Genomic DNA, 18,448 nt, shown 5'->3' with positions numbered 1-18,448 from the left:
TTATGATATGTATAACTGCACGTAACAAGCTTGTTCACCTGGTAGGCTTCTGCAGACTCTCGCAGCCCTAGTTAAGATATGATTAGTTGCTAAGGAGTTTGACTAACACCATATGCCATCAGATTACTGTGCAGTTCGGAAGAAATCCCAAGGCTATATTCTCCTTTTCTTGAATGTTTCATACGCTTCTGCGAAGCGGCAGCACAGTATTTTTTTGAACGACTAGGAAGAATTGCTCTCCATAATCCGCATTTTGCAGACTGACTGGCACGTCAGCAAAAAGCTTTTCACATGGCTTCTGATTTCTCTGTGTGTTTGTGTGCATAAGCTTTTACAGTTAGAAGGCTCACAAAAGCTATCTTCCGTACGACTTTGCAGGAAACTCATTTAAGATGCTTCCTGCTCAGATCATCCAAGTGATAAGGCATGACTAGGGGGAGGGAGAGAGAGAAAATCAAAGAAACCGTAACATGGCTAAAATGTACAAATCCTCTTTTGCCCCCCAATCAGATATTCACTTAGGTGGAATCGACTGTATCTTTTGTACACAACCAACAAATAGAGGAAAAAAAAAAAAAAACAGGAACGTGAAACAGTGAGGTGTGTAGATGCATTACCAACACATAATGACCACCAACAATACAAGACACAAAGTAGAGAGACAAGTATTAGGAAAATGGTTTAATATTGGAGACAGAAGCAAAAAACTGCATCACACAATAACATACGTTACAAAAATAAGTCTGACTGTTTCAACTACACGGTTATGTTCACAATGAGGACAGAAGAATCAGAAAAAACTCTGATCTAAACAGCAAAAAAGCAAACCCCTAACGTTGTAACTAATACATTTATCCACGCAAAGTGACCGAGTACTCCTAATTCTAATTACCTTATTGTGTAACTGCACGATACAGAATAAAAAGTGAAACTTACCGCTTTTGTTAAGACAAAATTCTAAACACTAGATATAAGCAAAGGGAAAAAAAGAAACCAAGCCAAAGTTTTTAATTCTCTAAACAAAACCAACTCTCTTTCTACCATCCAGAAATCAAACTTGAAAATCAGTCATGATCGAGGGGGCCCACGAGAGTAAGCCACAAAAATTTCCATTTGTTTTTTAATCTCCAGTATAAAAAGTTCCACTGGTACAAAATGCGTTAAGTACAATCAGGTTGTAGAAATAGGAAAGCTTGCTTTTTTTTTCTTTTTCTTTTTTTTTTTTTTTTTGGCTCAAATTCCATCAAACAACAAAATTCAAATGCATCAATAAAACAGAAACAATACTCAAATGGTCTTACAGTTTCCACTAGATTGCATTAACTTTGGCTTTTCTCAGACAATACTTAAAAACTAGTTTGTAGTTCTAAACAAAATGATAGTATTATTAATCTACAAACAACAATTCTCACAGCACAAAAAAAACACAAATACATAGCTTTTTTCTTTTTTTTCTTTTTTTTTTTTTTCTTTTTGTATGACATTATCCAAAAAGGTAATGAAACTACAGGATATTTTTTCCTTTTGTTAATTAGCACTTAAGATAATAAAAACAGAAACAGTAAAATGATTCCAGAGTAGCACAAGCCAAGGAACTGTAACCCCTATGGTGAAAGAAAGATGAACTTGTTACTCCTTTGAGGACTGCCATTTCATCGCAATTAGCTAATTTGTTTGAAAAAAAGCAACTAGTCTAGTCTTTTGATTAGAATTTTGTAAAGCAATTTCCCTTGTTTTTCTTCCTCTCTTATTAGGCCCTTGCACCCTTGCAGCTTTTTCCGTTCAATATTTTGAAAGAGAACTGGTAGCTAATTTGTCTCCAAGGAGGTGTATGTTTGGGTTTTCATTTTCGCACTTGATTTTTGAAAAAATGAAATAAAAATAAATATTTCAATATGGACCCATCTCACTTGTCTGGAAATACCAATCTGCTCTTCCTCTCCCACTGCTAAGCCAGTATCTCACGTAGCATAATTTGGGGCACCTGCCTGGGTCTGCAGCCAATGCCGAGTTACACTGCCCGAGGACCAGAGTCGTCACCGCTCTCACCGGACCGGTAAACCCGCAGGACGCGCTAGGGCATCTAAAAAAGCTTTGGAAATTTATACGATGGGTACAATGAGGATAAATTAGTGAAACAGTCTAAACAATCCAAATGATGATCTCATATTATATATATATGTACATATATATAATATAGCGTACGTGAGATGATACTTTGAATATGCAAAATTGCTGCAAGTAGTACAAAATAGCCCTCAAAGGGTGTAGGAAGGCCCCAGCAGTAGTAAAAACATGTGAGAAAAGTATAGATCATTTATTTATAAGTGCATGTGCTATAAGAAGGAAACTTTTTTGCATCACTAGAGGCTAGTCCTTTCCATCCCAGGGCTCTACATAAAGAAGCATTTAAGTTGGGGATGAGAGACAAGAGTGCACCACCTGATGTTGTTCATATAGGGCTTCGTTTTTAAATTGAGATAGCATCGAATATAATCAGATAGAACTAGGAAGAAGGTATGGCACTTTATTATCAGTAGCAGGTGCTGCTGTTCACACACATTGGATTGGCAACAAATTCGCTATACCGGTAGCAAAGAACCGAATTTGGTTGTTGGTCACTACTTGTGCAGTAGAAATGCAATCTTACTAGACTTACACGGCCGTGAAAGGGCTACCAGCATCTCTTTTCTGGTTCCTTACACACAGCTTCCTCCAGCAAACACCCACATCAGTCACAAATGTATTCCCACGGACTACTGGACGAGTAAAGTTACTCCTCTCTATATGAGTGTCTGCAGGAGTAAGCCGCTCTATCGCCGTTACAGGTAATGGCAGATAACACCAAACATTACAGTGTATGTAAACTTTATCCATAAAAAGTAGTTTAACTGCAGTGCACGCTGAATTTTCACCCAGGAAGATCTAGTGCATCTGATTTAAGCAAAAGTTCATTTATTTAAATTACAAAAATATTTTTTTTTTTCTCCTCAAGGTTTTCAAATGGTGGATTCACCACTCCTTTCTGGGAGTGGTTCACACAATAGATAATTAAAGAATTGTTTTATTTTTCTTTTATTTTATTAATACTGAATAGCATATTCCAGCAGCATATTAAAAGCTCTTTAAGAAAAGACAAAATCCCCAAAATCTAAAAAGGAAAACCACAAGTTAATTATTGTTTTAAATAATTTTAGTTATAGATACAGAAGAAATTTAGACAGCAGTAAAATAATTTTGTCCTTCAGATCTGCCCTGTGCATTGTTCTGATTTCAACCATGTATTAAATAAACCACAAAAAACTAAGTATATATATATTTATAGATATATATATATATATAAAAATAAACAGCAAAATGGTGAATGTATAAAAGGTATTAACACTCAAGACAGCTCTGGGTGGAAAGGGTTAAAAGTTCAAAACTTTCTCACCTTAGAGGTTTCCATACAATATGAAGAAAATACATTGTGAGGTTTGCTTTCACAGCATTGATGTGTGCAGAGTGGTTAAAAAAGTGAAACATGGGCACTTATACAATGTTTTACAAAAAACATCAAAGAGAAATAACAAACAATAACAATTTCAGGCAACAAGACCACAGGATAGCAAGTTAACAAACTTTTTAACCTCTTTTTTCTTTAAATATTAGGGATTTATACAAAACACATAATAAAATACCCATGTTATCAAATTACTTCACACAAGAAACACACTGAAGCTCTAGGAAGAAAGTACCTTTGGAATTTGGCACTATAGTTTCACTGATTTTTTTTTTTTCTTTAAAAGAAAAACCGATCACATTTTGCTGAACACAAACACATCTAAATTGTTCACAATAAAAAAATGACATCAATGCGTCACAAGCCAACACAAACTTATTCTGGAATATTTTTTAATTTTTTCACATGAAATTCTTTTTTTTTTTTTTAAGCAAACAACTTTTTTTTTTTGGTTTTTTTTTTTTGAATCTTGTTTTTGTTCTCGTTCTTCAAGTAAACCAATTTTAAACTTGTCTTTTATAAACATAGAACACTTAAGACCATAAGACTCATGATGAAACCACAACTTAATTCACAGAAGCACCAACGTAACACATTTTACAGTAACCTTTCTTCTGTACATTGAAACAGTATAAAATATAGGTAATTTCATGTGCATTAAACCATGGATTGTCTAACTGTGAGTCAGTTCAGCAAAAGGTGACACAAGTAGGTAGCATTTGCCCTAAAACAGGGTAAATATTTTCTTATACTAATCTACAAAAAGTGGTTCTATATATATACTTTAATGAGAAAGTGAGCCACCTAAAATGGCCTTATCAAAAAACTTTACACTGCCTGAAAAATGTAAAAACTATTACAGACCTCTAGAGACTTAAAATCAGACAGTTTTATTTCTCAAACTGTTTTGGAAGTAGTCTGTTAGAAACCAACATTCTGTGCCTCTGGACACATATTGCTATTGTCACCAGTGACCAGGCAGAATGCCAATCCCTGTATAATACTTTCAAGTCTGTTTTTTTTTTTATTTTTTTTTTTACGAAATGAAAAACAAAACGAAACAAAACCCAAAGGAAAAAGAAAAAACAAAACAAAAGGAAAGAAAGAAAAAACATTTTGCCACAGGTTGTCTTTAAATCCTATCATTAATTTATCTAATAATAAATTTCAGTCTTGCGTGAATGCAGCAATGTTTTTTCACATTGACTTCCAAGAATTCATAGCTAGATGAGGTCACATGCAAATTTCAAAGGTCAAACTAGATCAAAGGTCAGTAGGAGAACCAAATATGATGTGAGGTCAGAAAGACATCAGAAACAATGACGGGACGATGAAACTTTTTTTTTTTTGAGACGCCACAGGGACATGCTAGGCAAACGATGGGCTAACGGGCATGGAGATGTCTAGGGAAAAAACAAGGAAGAGGAAAAAAGTTACACAGAATCTATGCAGCACAAACAAAATCACTTTTATGGGTGCAGGAGAAAACTAATGCAAATCTTTTATCAGTAGAGTCTATGAGCTGTTCACACAATTTGCATTAACTTACAATACTTGTCAACAACAGCACAATGGAACCCCAACAGAATCCATCTGAGAGGAGTCAGAGAGAATGGATTCATCTTTGGGGAGAAAAGAGAGGAAAGAACCAGTTTCTACAAACGTAACATGAAGGTACGGGGAGGGAAAAAAAGGTTCAGACAACTGAACTTTAAACTAGGTAATGGAAACTACGAACAAAATAACCAGACAAATACAAACAAGAGGATAAAAGCATGAACTGTATAGGGTGTAGGGTTCAACAATGAAAAAGCGCCCATTCTTGGCACAATTACTCTAGAGACTACTTCAAAGGATCTAGCTAGCATAGAGAGCTGCTCTTTAGGTATCCAATAAGTTAACAATAGGCAATAAATAACTTCCATTATTTCTGAGGCAGTAAAAATTTTGTATAAAAATAGAAATGCTTTTTACAAATAAAATTTACAGGCCTGTGGCTTTCTTTTTTTTATTATTATTAAATTTATCTCTCAAGAAACATCAAGTATTGTCACTCATTTTATTTTATTTTTTTTTATTTTAAACCCTGTAGCTTTAGAAACAGATCTCTAAATCTTTTTTACATTAATCCTTTCCAAAAAAAAACCAAGAACTTAAAAAAAAGTGAAATATAAAGACGACCAGTGTAAAATCAGACTAATATATAACAATACATTGTTTTGAACTGAGAAAAAAAAAATAAATCAAATCTTCTCAAAAAACAAGTTGATGTAGTGGAAAGACTTGTTTCAAATTTTTTTTGTTGCAAAATAAGTGCTTCAACTGGCATGAGGCCATTTTCTTTAACCTATAAACTGCTGGTGCCACCCTGGTAAAATAGAATCCATCCATAGAAAACAACTTTTATTGTGTGCTAATGGCACCAGGGTTCACAGAGTTAAATTGCACATTTTTTGAGTGTGTGTGTGTGTGTGTTGCTTTGAATTTCAAGACCTTTATTTTTTAAAAAGGAGATAAATTATGCTGCAAAACAAAATACAGTAACACAACTCAGTAATTACTTGGCGAGGAAATGTGAGCCAAGTGTAATAAGGACAAGTGGGGAAATGGAAGTGGTAACTGTAAAAATAACTGTCTCTTGGTGAAGGTTGGCTATATGTTCTCTCTTAACCCCCCTGCAGAGGACAGGTTTGCTCATGGGACTTACCCTAAGAAAGCTAAAATAAGAGCAGTAAGCATCTGGGGTTAAGATCAGTAAGGTTTGCTGTCATTTTTGGAGCGTTTCAGCTGAACCTTCAAGCGTTTCATGCCAATCTGAAAGCCGTTCATAGCCTGGATAGCAGCTTGTGCAGAGACTGGATTGTCATAGCTAACAAAACCTACGAGACACAGAATGGAGGCGGGAGAGAAAGCGAACTGTAGGTTAGAACAAATTCCAGAAGGCTTTTGTTAGGATTTTATTATTACTATTTATTTGACACGTTTATTTCTCTTTCAATTATTTAGCTGATCACAGTTTATATCCCACTTCCTCTCTTTTCCTTTTCCTTCTGCTTTACCTTTATAATATTTCTTTTCTAGCTGGGATGCAGCTGTCCAGTTTTGGTGCAATGCAGTTTCCCAATCTGTTTTTTATCTACCTACCTTAGAGACCATAGATATTTATCACTGTAACACTGTTCACTGTAATATCTACATACATTCCAGTCTATTAGCCCAGTCTGATGATGTGAAGCTGAAATAGAATGCCTGGTTACAGGAACAAAACCCAAACTTGGATGCTTGTGCGCAGTTGCACTTCGGAATGTAAGCTCATGAGCACTGGTCCTGGGTGGTATTAAACAGCCATCTCCTTGGGCCCAGCCTGGGACAGTTGCAATAATAATATTTTGCATTTTTGCAGCTCCTTCTGGTTCAAGATCTCAAGGTACATTAAATGTTAATTAATTTGGCCTCTTGATCCCAAAAGGGGTATGCAAGGATCGGAATTAAGCAACAACATGAAGATGATGGCAGGGCTTGATGAGAACTCTAGATCTTCTGCTCCTCAGTTGTTAGCGCTAACTAGAGGGGATAATGCTTGCTCGGGTAATTCAGAATGGCTGGCCTGGCTCAGCTTTCTCTTCCCCGCGAGACTGAAAAAGCTCTGTTCATAATGGACTCAAATCTCCCTGATTCCGGAAGCTCAAAATTCATTTTCATATCTGGGCCTCCCACTTGTAATTGCAAGGCTTGCCTAACTGCTGCTCTGTCTCTGCTCTGGCTAATTACTACTGAATTCCAGCCTGCTATTATACATTGGCTTTGAAATGCTCCTTCTTCTTTCCACTTAAATTTGCCTTAATACATATCCCTTCACTCTGTTAAAGCATGGCTCCCATACACTTTGTTTTCAATACTAACACAGAAGCTTCTCAGCTGCTCTCTTCTATCAGCTTTCTTCATTTGTACTTAGTGCCTGCATCCTTTTCCGATTTAAAACCTCTTTTTACCGTCATTTTAACCTGCTCTTTTATGGCTCTTACTTACCTCGCACTGCTGCCCTCTTTCTTCTTCAGTGTCAGAGTGATACACTTTCCTCATTGTAAAGAAAAGAACCCCTCGTAACAAGTGATTTGGTCCCTGACTGCCCTCCCTCCTTCACAGACCTTCCCTCTAGTTCACCTTATTTCACCTTCACCAAACTATTTACTTAAGGCTCTTCTCTGACAATTCAGGTTCACTTTTGCTCATTCCACTCAAAAAACACTTCTCGCTTAAATCTCTGTAAACCCTCTCCTGGCCAAAGCCAATACAATCGATTCATGTGGTTGATTAATCATCACCTCCTCAAGGGATAATAAATGTTCCTCTATACCTTCCTTGGTTTTGGTAACTTGTCACTTCCTCACTTTCTTCACTTGATCATTTCCTCTTAATATTATTGCCATATCCTGAGGAACTTCATCACTGTCTTCCTTTCTTCCTTTCTTTCCCCTGCCTTCTTCTAGGAGATCTTATCTATCCACATGACTCCAGTCACTCTCTTATCACTGCACTCCCCTGTCTAATTCCATCAGCTCACAGATCTCAGTCTCAAGCTCTAGAATTTCCTTGGGGACAGAACAGATATCTACCGTGAGCTGAAAGGCAGCTGTAGCACCTTCCAGGCAGATATTCCATAACCAAGGTGTAGCTACTCTTACCTTCCTTCACAATTCAGCAGTTTCCTCTACAGCCTTCCTGACCTTCACGTTGTTCTCTTAAGAGCAATTGGAATGGTCTTCGGCTATGAAATTCTCATTACCTTAGTTCCTTTTTATCTTAGCTAGTCTTAGTGACCTCAAAGTCAAGCAACTGATCTAAACTAGTCATCAGGTGGCATCTATGAATGGTGAATAAAGAAAAGCAAGTACATCCAGAAGCGGCTTTTCTGCCCACCATTCATGCTACGAAATGAGACGCTCCCCTTTTGACAGAAGAACAATAAGCTCAGGCTATGCTTACCTTCCAGAGGGATGTAATGAGTCACTTCATTCAATGTCTCTTTAATAGTTTCCTTGACACAGCCACAAATTCAAACATACATTCTCTGTGCTGCACCAGTGGAATCAGCCTTTATCATTCAATTGTTATTCTGATTCACAATTTGTCTCTATACATAGAACGCTATATCTACATTAGCCTGTTACACTTTCATCTTGTCCCTTATCATCAGCCTTCATTTCTAAAGCTCGTGGAGGAGTCTGGCATTCTCTCCCTTTATTTATCTGCTTCTGATTGCAACCATTCATCATTTTTTTGTCTGAAACTTAAATTGCAGGTTACATGGGAATTATGTTTCTTATCAATTTTCAAAGCACATGTCATGATGATTCTGATTTTGTTTTAAATCTCTTGGTACCTCTGTAACCAGGATAAATATTTTTAATCATTTGGGTAGCAGTTTTGCTGTGTGGCAGACTGCATTTACACATGGATGTCACTAGATACCTTCTCCCCTGCCTTTTACATTTTCTCATTTCTGTTATTGTAAGATTTATGAAAAACGAGAGAGAAGCCTGGAGAGTGAAACCCTTTGTCTGCAGAATCAACTAGAGCTCATGAGAGCTCATGGAAGAGTACTTTCAGGGGTAGATGGACTGTCCTGTCATCCTCATCACTATTTAATCTCTTGAGCATTCATCTGAGCTGGACAAGAAAGCAAATAATACCAAAGCTCATTTTCTGCAAAGGAAAGTAATTTTTCATTTTGTGAAGCAGTGTTACATAAAGGCTTATCATTGTATATCACTACCCTGAGATTCACTTGGAATGTACCTTCCCTTTCCAATTCTGCCAATGGATGGCCTTGGACAATCTTTTCACCATTCTAATGTTCATTCTGTCCTCATCTGTAATTTGACTTCCAAAAAAACCCCAACCATACCAGCCAAACAAAAAAGAATCAAACCCAAACTGCACTATGAGCAATGGCCATTACAAGTGGGTAACGGGTAATTCAGATGCACTATTGTCTCAGTTTTTGGGTGGGAGTACGAAGAGAGAGGAAAAAAAAAGCTTTTGAAATACAAATATGGGGCTGAAACAAGAAAGAGATAAGGTGATTCTTGCTTAGTAAAACTAGAGCAATGCATACAGAAATACAGTACACAAAACTCTCAGGATTAATTCTGGCCTGTGATTAGCAGCATCATACAGGTAGTCACCTACTGAATCAGAACATCTCAACTTCCTCTGCCAGTGCAGTACTTTTTGCTTTTAAAGCAGAACTCTCACTGGTGGCAGAATATCGGGGGAAGGAAGAATGAGGAATTGCAATGTTAGTGAAACCTGACTAATGCCAAAAAGACAGAGGACTGCTCCATCCATTGGGTGTTGACCCCTCTGTTTTCCCTCAAACAAGATTGCCTCAGTTCATCATTCTAAGTTAGGTAATTGTGTCCCATGAATCCAGACAAATGTGTAGGTAGGTAATCAAACAGTAAAAGGAAACCCACAAAAAGCTAGTGTGGGAAGCAAGTTGATGAATTGAGCTGCCTGCTCAAACTAATCTACATTTTTTCATTAGTGATCACAATTGCTGCGTTTCGATTAACACAGCTTGATTTGACATTTCATCAAGATTCGTGGAGACCTCAACAATGATTTTGTCACCCCAACATACTAACTGAACTGGTTCCAGATCAATAGGGAGTCATTTTCAATTCCACTTTTCAAATTTGCTACAGCCTCAGGGACTGTTTTAACCCATTGCAGAAATATGCTGTAGTACATTAGTCTAAATACGAACAGTTTTTTGTAAAGCATAAACAGGGACCAGAAAAATACGGGAAAATGCAGAAAGAATGTTGCACCCTTTCTCTAAAGTGAATTAACTTTCCAGGTGTACTAAGGGCCTGTCTTTAGGTGAAAAACACCCAGATTGTGGTATGACTTGAATTCCAGTGCAGTAGGTATTTCTGAGTAGCATGATAAATGCTGCTCTTTTTTGGGTACTGTGTGTTTAGATAAATTCAGCCCCTTTCAAAATGGGTTAAAGCCCAACAGCTGCTACTGAATGCTCTTTGTGTAGACAGAACCTTTGACAGACACATTTTAACAGAACGTAGATATAAAAATGTAATGATAGGCAAGCTAAGAAACACATATTACAGTTAATGGAGAAACCTGAAAATTAAGGGATGGTGCTGTGCAAAGAGTAACGGTGCCAGCACCAGGGAGTTTTTGAAACTGAACGCATTGTCATGACTAATTTATCATACATACACTTGTTTTTCCATACTGTTATTTTTCTGGAAGCTCCACTATTTTGGGTCAAACCTTCACAAATTTTCTTTCAGAGATTCTGTCCTCCTCCCATGCCCTCCTCATGCCTTGCATTAAGATTACTGTTATTAGACCAACAATCTAACAGATTACCACTCGCTGACATTCTGTTTTCCACTCTATCAAGTCACTAAACTGGCGCACCTATGTCATTCAAAGAACATCACCCTACCTGACTAACCCAAGAACTTGTTTTATACCAACACATAATCTTTTCCTCTGTTGCAACCTAGCTTTCTGGTAGCTCAGAGCATTCCCTGGGAAGCTTGACACTGATCAGTTGGTGTTGCCTTCATCCCTGCCCTAAGGGAAGATGCTACTCTTCATAATGCACTGGAGCCTGCCTGCAGCAGTTATAGCTGCATATCTAGACATCAACTGTCTGTAAAGTGTTCTGAACTACATGTACAAGCCATTCAAACACTAATTGCACAATCTTGTACTTAATTCAGAAGAAAGAAATTCCTGTAATGTAGAAGTAATGGGTTAAACATGGAGCATTCTTAAGTGGCTCAGCTATACAATAGAGAATAATTAGTTATCCATAATAAGGCAGCTTAATAGTATACTAAATGACATTCCCCCACATAGGGTGTAATTAGTTTCATGTACTTGACACATTTATGCGAGATGTCAGACTGGAAGATTATTATTGTTTTTTCACATCCAATTTTTAGTTAGAACTAGTTTGCCTGTGCATCCTTCCACTCAATTGAGGATTAAGAGTCCATTATTTTGGGAATGAGATTCCAGTATGACATTTCTCACACTGCTGTTAATTTTCTTTCCTGACCCCTTTTCACTGCAGTGCATGTGGTTCTTACTATTTAATTTATTAAATTTGACATACCAAAGCACTTGCTCAGATTGGTCTGTTTGTCAATGAAGACTTTAGCAGAGATAACATTTCCAAAAGGCATGAACATCTGCAGAATGTCCTGGTCTCCAAACTCCTGGGGGAGGTGGTAAATAAAGAGGTTTGCCCCTTCTGGACCTTTAGGAAAACAAACAAACAAAAGTATGAAAATGGCTATTACAAGAGCTATGTTTAATCTGTTTTTCCATAACACTTACTGAAGGTGATGGTCAGAAAGCATTTCACTTTCCAGCTCCGAAGGAAGAGAAGTAAGTGGATCATCAAAGGAATAGAGCTGAAACGCAGCTCTTTAGAGCATCCTATCTTGCAAAGTGTTCACTTGATACCTCTACTACAAAAGAAGTTAAACTGCATACTCTTTCTTCAATTTACACAAGTGCCTTTCAGTAAAATTAGGGTTAGGAAAGCAAGTACACAATGTATTACTCTCTCACAATACTCAGAGATCTGCACAAAGAGCCCCCTGCTGCCTCGAACACCTACATGAGTTTGTTGGTTTAATTCTCCATTGCAGGCATTTAGGAAATGCAGTGAGCTGAGCTCAGATTTGAGCATCACAGATTTAAGCTAAAAAGGCAGGAAGTTGGTGGGGATGGGAACAGAAAGGGTAAGACAAAGCAAACCTTCTGACTTGGAAATCAGGGAAGTCAGAGAGAGAAAGATACTAAGAACTAAAGAGCTTGCCTTTTTTTTAAAATAGGAATTCCTCAGAGAAAGCTCTATCTCCTGGAAGAAATTTTGTAAAATAATTAATATTTAGAAGTTCAAACTGAAGTTGCTAGGTTGAGATTGAAGTGGCTTTCGACAAATTGAGTTTGAAAAGAGAGGTACAAGCTTGAAGGTGCTTTGAATATTTTTCTTATAGCCTGAGATACATATTATTGGTGCTTTTGGTTTAAACATGCCCCCTAGAAATAATAGTGCTGGTTTTTATTTATTATCAGCTCAGTTTTTCTTTTATAGTAATATACTGGGAATGAGCCGTTAATGTGACCTATGATGGAACCAGACATGGGGCCTTACCACACAGACACTGGGAGCACAAGAGAACAAACATTTCTGATAAAAACATACATAAGGTAACTCATTTAAATTTTCCCTTGCTTAATGGATCCTAAGTGTGTATATGATGGGATGTCTGTGGTTTTTGGGATTGGAGATGGAAGCACACACCAGATTCGTGGAGTTCCTTCTGCAACAGAGTCACTAAGACTCACCTCTCTCATATCAGAAGAACCAGGCTGCTGCCCTCTCTCAGCCTGAAGTAAAAGGCTGCAATGTTTACCCAACACTGGGTATAAATGGCTTACAAAAAAATGTTTTTAAAAAAAGTTTTTACTGGGGAAGCGGGGGGGCGAAGAGGAAAAAAGAATTTCGCCTGTAACTTACTTCTTCTTACAACAAATAAACAATAATTTCAAAAAAATTATTTATTAAAATGTTATTTAAACATATTACTATTTTTTAAATAGCAAGTAAAACTTATTCAACAATAGTTTACAGCATGTGCATAAGGCAGTTCGCTATGCTTCAGCATTTAGTACTGACACCGTATTTTGCTTTGGTATTTTGTTATCCTTGACCACTCCTCACCATGCTAGGAGAAATCGTGTTAAGAAATAAAACAGAGTTGTCAGTATTCAAAGATGGAATTTATTCACTTCAACTTAACCCCTTACTTACAGAAATAAGACATATAACAAAACAGGCTGTGTTTTTAAAAAGACACTGCCAATTCAAAACACAAAAAACAAGCCTACACTTGATAGCTCATATACTGACCAAAACAAACAGAAGAAAATCAAATTGTCCTTCAGTGAGTATCTTAGAATGACACCAGATAAACAATTTCTGGTGTCAAACAGTCTACTGCCACAGACCAAAGTGAGTGAGATGAAAGACGAGAGCAGAGAGCACAACAGAATTTGGAAAAAAAAAAAAAAAAACAACAAAAAACTTTCATTTACTACAATCCAAGCTTTTAGCAGTAAATGAAACAACAAATTTAGAGAAAATATGCATTTTAACTCCACAGTGTCCTCATATAACAACCAGCTGGGGGAATGCCGAATTTATCTTCCTAGGAAACACCACATCCCATAACATGCAAGATACGATATTAAAAGAGGATAAAAATCTTTCTCCTGAGGATATTACAGTGGGTTTATTTCCAAAGCATATCTCTGGCAAGAGCAGTAGTGGGAGCATAGATACAATCTTAGAAAGCATGCAATATTTTCCCGTCCTTCTAGAATTAGCTGGAATTTAGGATGAGAGAAGTGAAAGCAATGAAAACAGAAACAAAACCCCAAAATGCCTGAGTACAGGAGAATGGAAGAGGGGAAAAGGGTAACCTCATTTTACTAAACATTTAGTAATTAGTATTCATTTATTCTCAGCAGCAAACTCCTGAGGTTTGTTTTGCTCTACTGGTGCGGGGAGAGGGGCAATCATTCCCTTAGTTGCATCCCTGCAAAACCCAGAATTAAGCAAAGAACCACTTAGAGCAAAGCCAGGTCTTGTCATTGACTCAGAAAACTTAAACCTAATCAGATTAACTCCATTATCACGGAAAATGGAAACCAGCGCAGAGTGTGAGTGAGGGTCACCCGAAAAGGGATGAATTTTGCTACTGATGCCTTTTTCCGCAGCACTGCTTTTAGAGCAGAACTGTCAGTAAGGTATGGCTGGAAGGAGAGATGGTAAAAAAGAGAATTACAGTAGAGATTGAAAAAATAAAAAACACTAATCAGAGCAGAAGAAAATGTAAACATCAAAGACAAGGCTATCTGACATCTTTCACTGAGCCACTGTGAAGCAATAAACCCAAGACATGGCTGTGGGAATGGCAGATTTGTCTTAGAATCATAGAACCATAGAACCATAGAATGGCTTAGGTTGGAAGGGACCTTAAAGATCATCTAGTTCCAACTCCCTGCTGTGGGCTGGTTGCCCCCCACCAGCTCAGGTTGCCCAGGCTCCCATTCAACATGGCCTTGAGCAACTCCAGGGATGGGGCACCCACAGCTTCCCTGGGCAGTCTGTGCTAATTCCTCACTGTCCTCTCCAAAAATAATTTCTTCCTAATGTCTAACCTAAATCTCCCCTCTTCTAGTTTAAAACCATTCCCCCATGTCCTATCACTGTCAGATTGTGTAAAAAGTTGGTCTCTCTCCTGTTTATATGCTCCCTGGAAGGCCACAATGAGGTCTCCACTGAGCCTTCTTTTCTCCAGGCTGAAGCAGCCCAGCTTCCTCAGCTTGTCTTCAAAGGAGAGGTGCTCCAGCCCTCTGAGCATCCTTGTGGCCTCCTCTGGACCCGCTCCAACAGCTCAATGTCTTTCTTTTGTTTAGGGCCACAGGCCTGGATGTGGTAGTCCATATGGGGCCTCATGAGGGCAGAGTAGAGAGGGACATTCCCCTCCCTCTCCCTGCTGGCCACCCCTCTGTTGATGCAGCCCAGGATACAGTTAGCCTTCTGGATCTTCCAGGAAACACCACATGCTTGGTTGAGCATGGCTTACCCTGAAATGGGCAGATGCTTACCTTCCTTCTGGCTGCCCGCGGCGCTTTGCTGCTGTAACAAGCTCTGGCTGTACAAGGTGGGCAGCGCAGCGGCAGCGTACTGCTGGATTCCTGAGTAGGCCTGGGTGAGCGCGTCCATCGTGCCGGCCGTACCATTCGTCAAGCCTGTTGCGCCGAGTCCTCCGTTCAGGGCCGCCATACCTGAGAGCATTTGAGCAACTTTACAAAAAACCCAACAATAGAGAAAAGAAATTGCACTTGTTCATTAGTGCTTTCCGAAAGTCGTTGGTATTATATTGACACTGACAAAGACGGCAGTGCATGCAGCTCGGCGTGGCACCAAATGGGACTGAAAACAAAGAAACACGACTTTGGCATCAGGATCACTTCAGCACAATGGTTGCACAGTCAAACGGACTTACATGCAGCCTGCTACTGGCAAGTACCACAGCTCAGTGCTCCCCAAACCCTCTCTGCCCATCAGCATCAAGCCTCATGCTTCCTGGGGGGTCCAACAGCAGGACCCACTCAACCTCCATCTTTGTGAGCTGGCCACTTGGGAAAAAGCATTCTGTGAGAAAACCCACTCTCTCTGGCCAGGTCTTCATCAATAGGAGGTGACTATATTGTAATGAGGACTCTTTGCTCATGCAGAGTCAGCAGAGAACCCTGATGCACAGCATTTTGAAACAATCGTCCACACAGCTCCAGGCTTTGTCTCTTGGATTTGTGGTAGGAAGATGGACGGTGATGCTTCGCATTTCCATCTTCCTCCCCCAGCTACTCTTGTAAGGGCAGAATGAATGAACAACAGCGCATCTGTACTGACTGCAAGTGCTTCATCCAAACCAAGAATCTTTTACAAAGAAACAAAAGTGTTTGGTTCTAGCAATGTGTTTCTTTACTCCTCACTGGAAGCAGAGCTGCTTAATTTTTTTCTTCAACACGATTCCACATCCTGATAAATAAGAGATTAATTTGACTGGGATGACTGCCAAGGAGGAAATTTCAGACTGGATTGCTAGCTGTGCATAAAATGGCATCCCTCATCCATGCAAACAGTGCTGTCTGCAAAAGAACTCTGACTAACTCCTGGACTGCAGCCTCTTTTCATTACTTCTGTGCATCCTCATGGCTCTGAAATGAGCCACAACAAAGTTAACAACGTTAACATTTATGTTTTTCAGAAATTCCAGAAAAAAGTGAAATTTTCCCTGTTAGAGCCCCTTTGGCAGTCAAATGGGTAGCAGAATTCAGAAATTTGTTCGTTGCCCACACTTCTGACTATTGTCAAATAGAGAGTAATTGCTCAGCAGGTCTGAGGCCAACTTTTGTGTGTGACTAGTTACCCCGTGCTCCCCATTTTTCAGGTGAACAGCTCACAAACAACCTATTAGGGCTTAACCATGCCCCTCAAGGCACAGCAAAAAAGTCACCAGAAAAATGGGGCACCTGGAACCACCAGCCACCATTTCTTAGACATTGACTGTGTACAGTTCCTGCTGGCAAAATGATGGGTGGGGGTGACTGGTGGAGTTGTACGGGGACCCAAAAGAGAGGAATATTGAAAAGAAAAAAGAAGGCTTAACTTCAGAGCAACAATAAAGGGCTTCTATGTAAATGGGAAAAAAAAGTGAGGAAATTAAGCAGAGGACACTTTATAGTGAATGAACAATGAAATCTGTTACATTAGGAAACCAGCTTCTTCAAGGAAAGTGGTATAAACCTTATCACATGAGTAATTTGGAGATAGCACGAATACTGGAGGGAATTATCCTGAATTGACAAAGGAGGATAAAGATGCTGACCTGCTAGTTTTCTTCCATCTCTTATGTAGATTCAGAAAGTGTATTCCTATGAGTCTCTGATAATCAGGACAATTGCTCAAGTGGCACCTTTCTGGCTCCACCAGAGTCTGTGCCAATTAAGAGAACTGTACTGCATAAATTATACCTTTTGATATTACTATAATTTGTGTGACTAAACACTTGACAGAGATGTGATATTCTTAGCTTTGCTTAATAAAATGTCTTGCACTTTGAAGATTTCTCTTTCCCCTCCACCCCACTTCAGAGTACTGCTGTATCCTGATAGGAGATACTGGCTGCCACTATGAACAAAAGTCTCTGTCAGAGCAGAGTCAGTTGTTCCTTGTATAATGGTTCCAGATGTAAAACAAAACCTGCAAACCAATATAGTTTAAGAAGCATCTTATATCTATAACACAGGATATTTTGAAAATGAAGATTTAAACTAATAATGGTGATAAAGCAATAATTTGATTCTGAGCCTGACTTTAACTTACTCTGATGATTCTGTACTTAATTTGTGTCATTGCTTGCATGTGTACACACAGCACTGATTGAAGTAAAGGCTCTTGATAAAAAAACGTGTATCTCTCCCTTTATTATAGTGTTGAAATAACTTGATAATAGAGGAAGCATTAGGATAACATGTTATCTTTTGTGAGTCATCAGCCTATTAGACAAACATGCTTTGTATCGCTGTGGGCAGCATCCTCCCCCTTCTTCGACCCAGAATCAATAGTCCCTACCCACCGAATTATTTCAGATCAGCCAGCAGATAGCCCCTGCTCAGCACACTGCTTCTGGGAAGGGCATTTCTACCGCTACTACAGTCTAAATACGCTTCCCCCTGAGCAAAGCAAATCTGCAGAAAGGTCTCAAATTTTTTTCTCTTCTCCCTTTTCACATTTTATGAAATCTGCAAGGTCCACCTGCAGTTACACATTTCTGCCATCTCTGTATTATATCTACCAATGCACCTCAGTCTGATATTAAACTCTAGTCTTTTTCTCACTTCTGTGAAATAATTTTGAGTCTCTCATCCACGGCATTCTACTTTTCTAAGCTACATAATACAGAAACGACAATGCTTGGCAAGTCCAAAGGTTTCTCAAAGTGCCTTCCAAGCACCTTCAAATTTGTCACAAATACTTTTATCTTCATTTTACAGATATAAATATGGGGATAGAAAGGCTAACTGCCGTGGGTTCACATACGAATATTTTGTCATAGCTGTCCAATATGCTGTATCTATGGTCTTTCTTGATTATTAAAATTTACTTGCCTCAAAGGAGACAGTCTAACGTGTTGTCAGTTTTAGATGTTTCAAGCAGAAGAAAAGATGACTGGTGAATCCCCAAATGTACAAGGGCTGCTCCGAACGTAATGTTTCCTATTTCATTATTTTGGCCCATGACATCAGAAGTGATGT

At 38.6% G+C, this 18,448-nt stretch overlaps 1 protein-coding gene across 1 annotated transcript in view; it reads right to left on the bottom strand.

Annotated features, from left to right (window-relative positions):
• The window catches only part of CELF2 (CUGBP Elav-like family member 2), a gene marked incomplete at its 5' end in the record, with an annotated part of 370,631 nt that continues 352,849 nt past the window's right edge, over nucleotides 667-18,448 (bottom strand). Inside the window, 4 exon segments of the mRNA XM_021384356.1 lie at nucleotides 667-4,905; nucleotides 6,210-6,381; nucleotides 11,661-11,804; nucleotides 15,233-15,412. Coding sequence (XP_021240031.1) covers nucleotides 6,254-6,381; nucleotides 11,661-11,804; nucleotides 15,233-15,412 — 452 coding nt within the window. The 3' untranslated portion in view covers nucleotides 667-4,905; nucleotides 6,210-6,253.

Source organism: Numida meleagris, chromosome 1 (assembly GCF_002078875.1).
Source record: "Numida meleagris isolate 19003 breed g44 Domestic line chromosome 1, NumMel1.0, whole genome shotgun sequence".
NCBI lineage: Eukaryota > Metazoa > Chordata > Aves > Galliformes > Numididae > Numida > Numida meleagris.
The sequence above is the reverse complement of the archived record's forward strand: the minus strand, read 5'-3'. Positions and strand labels throughout refer to the sequence as shown.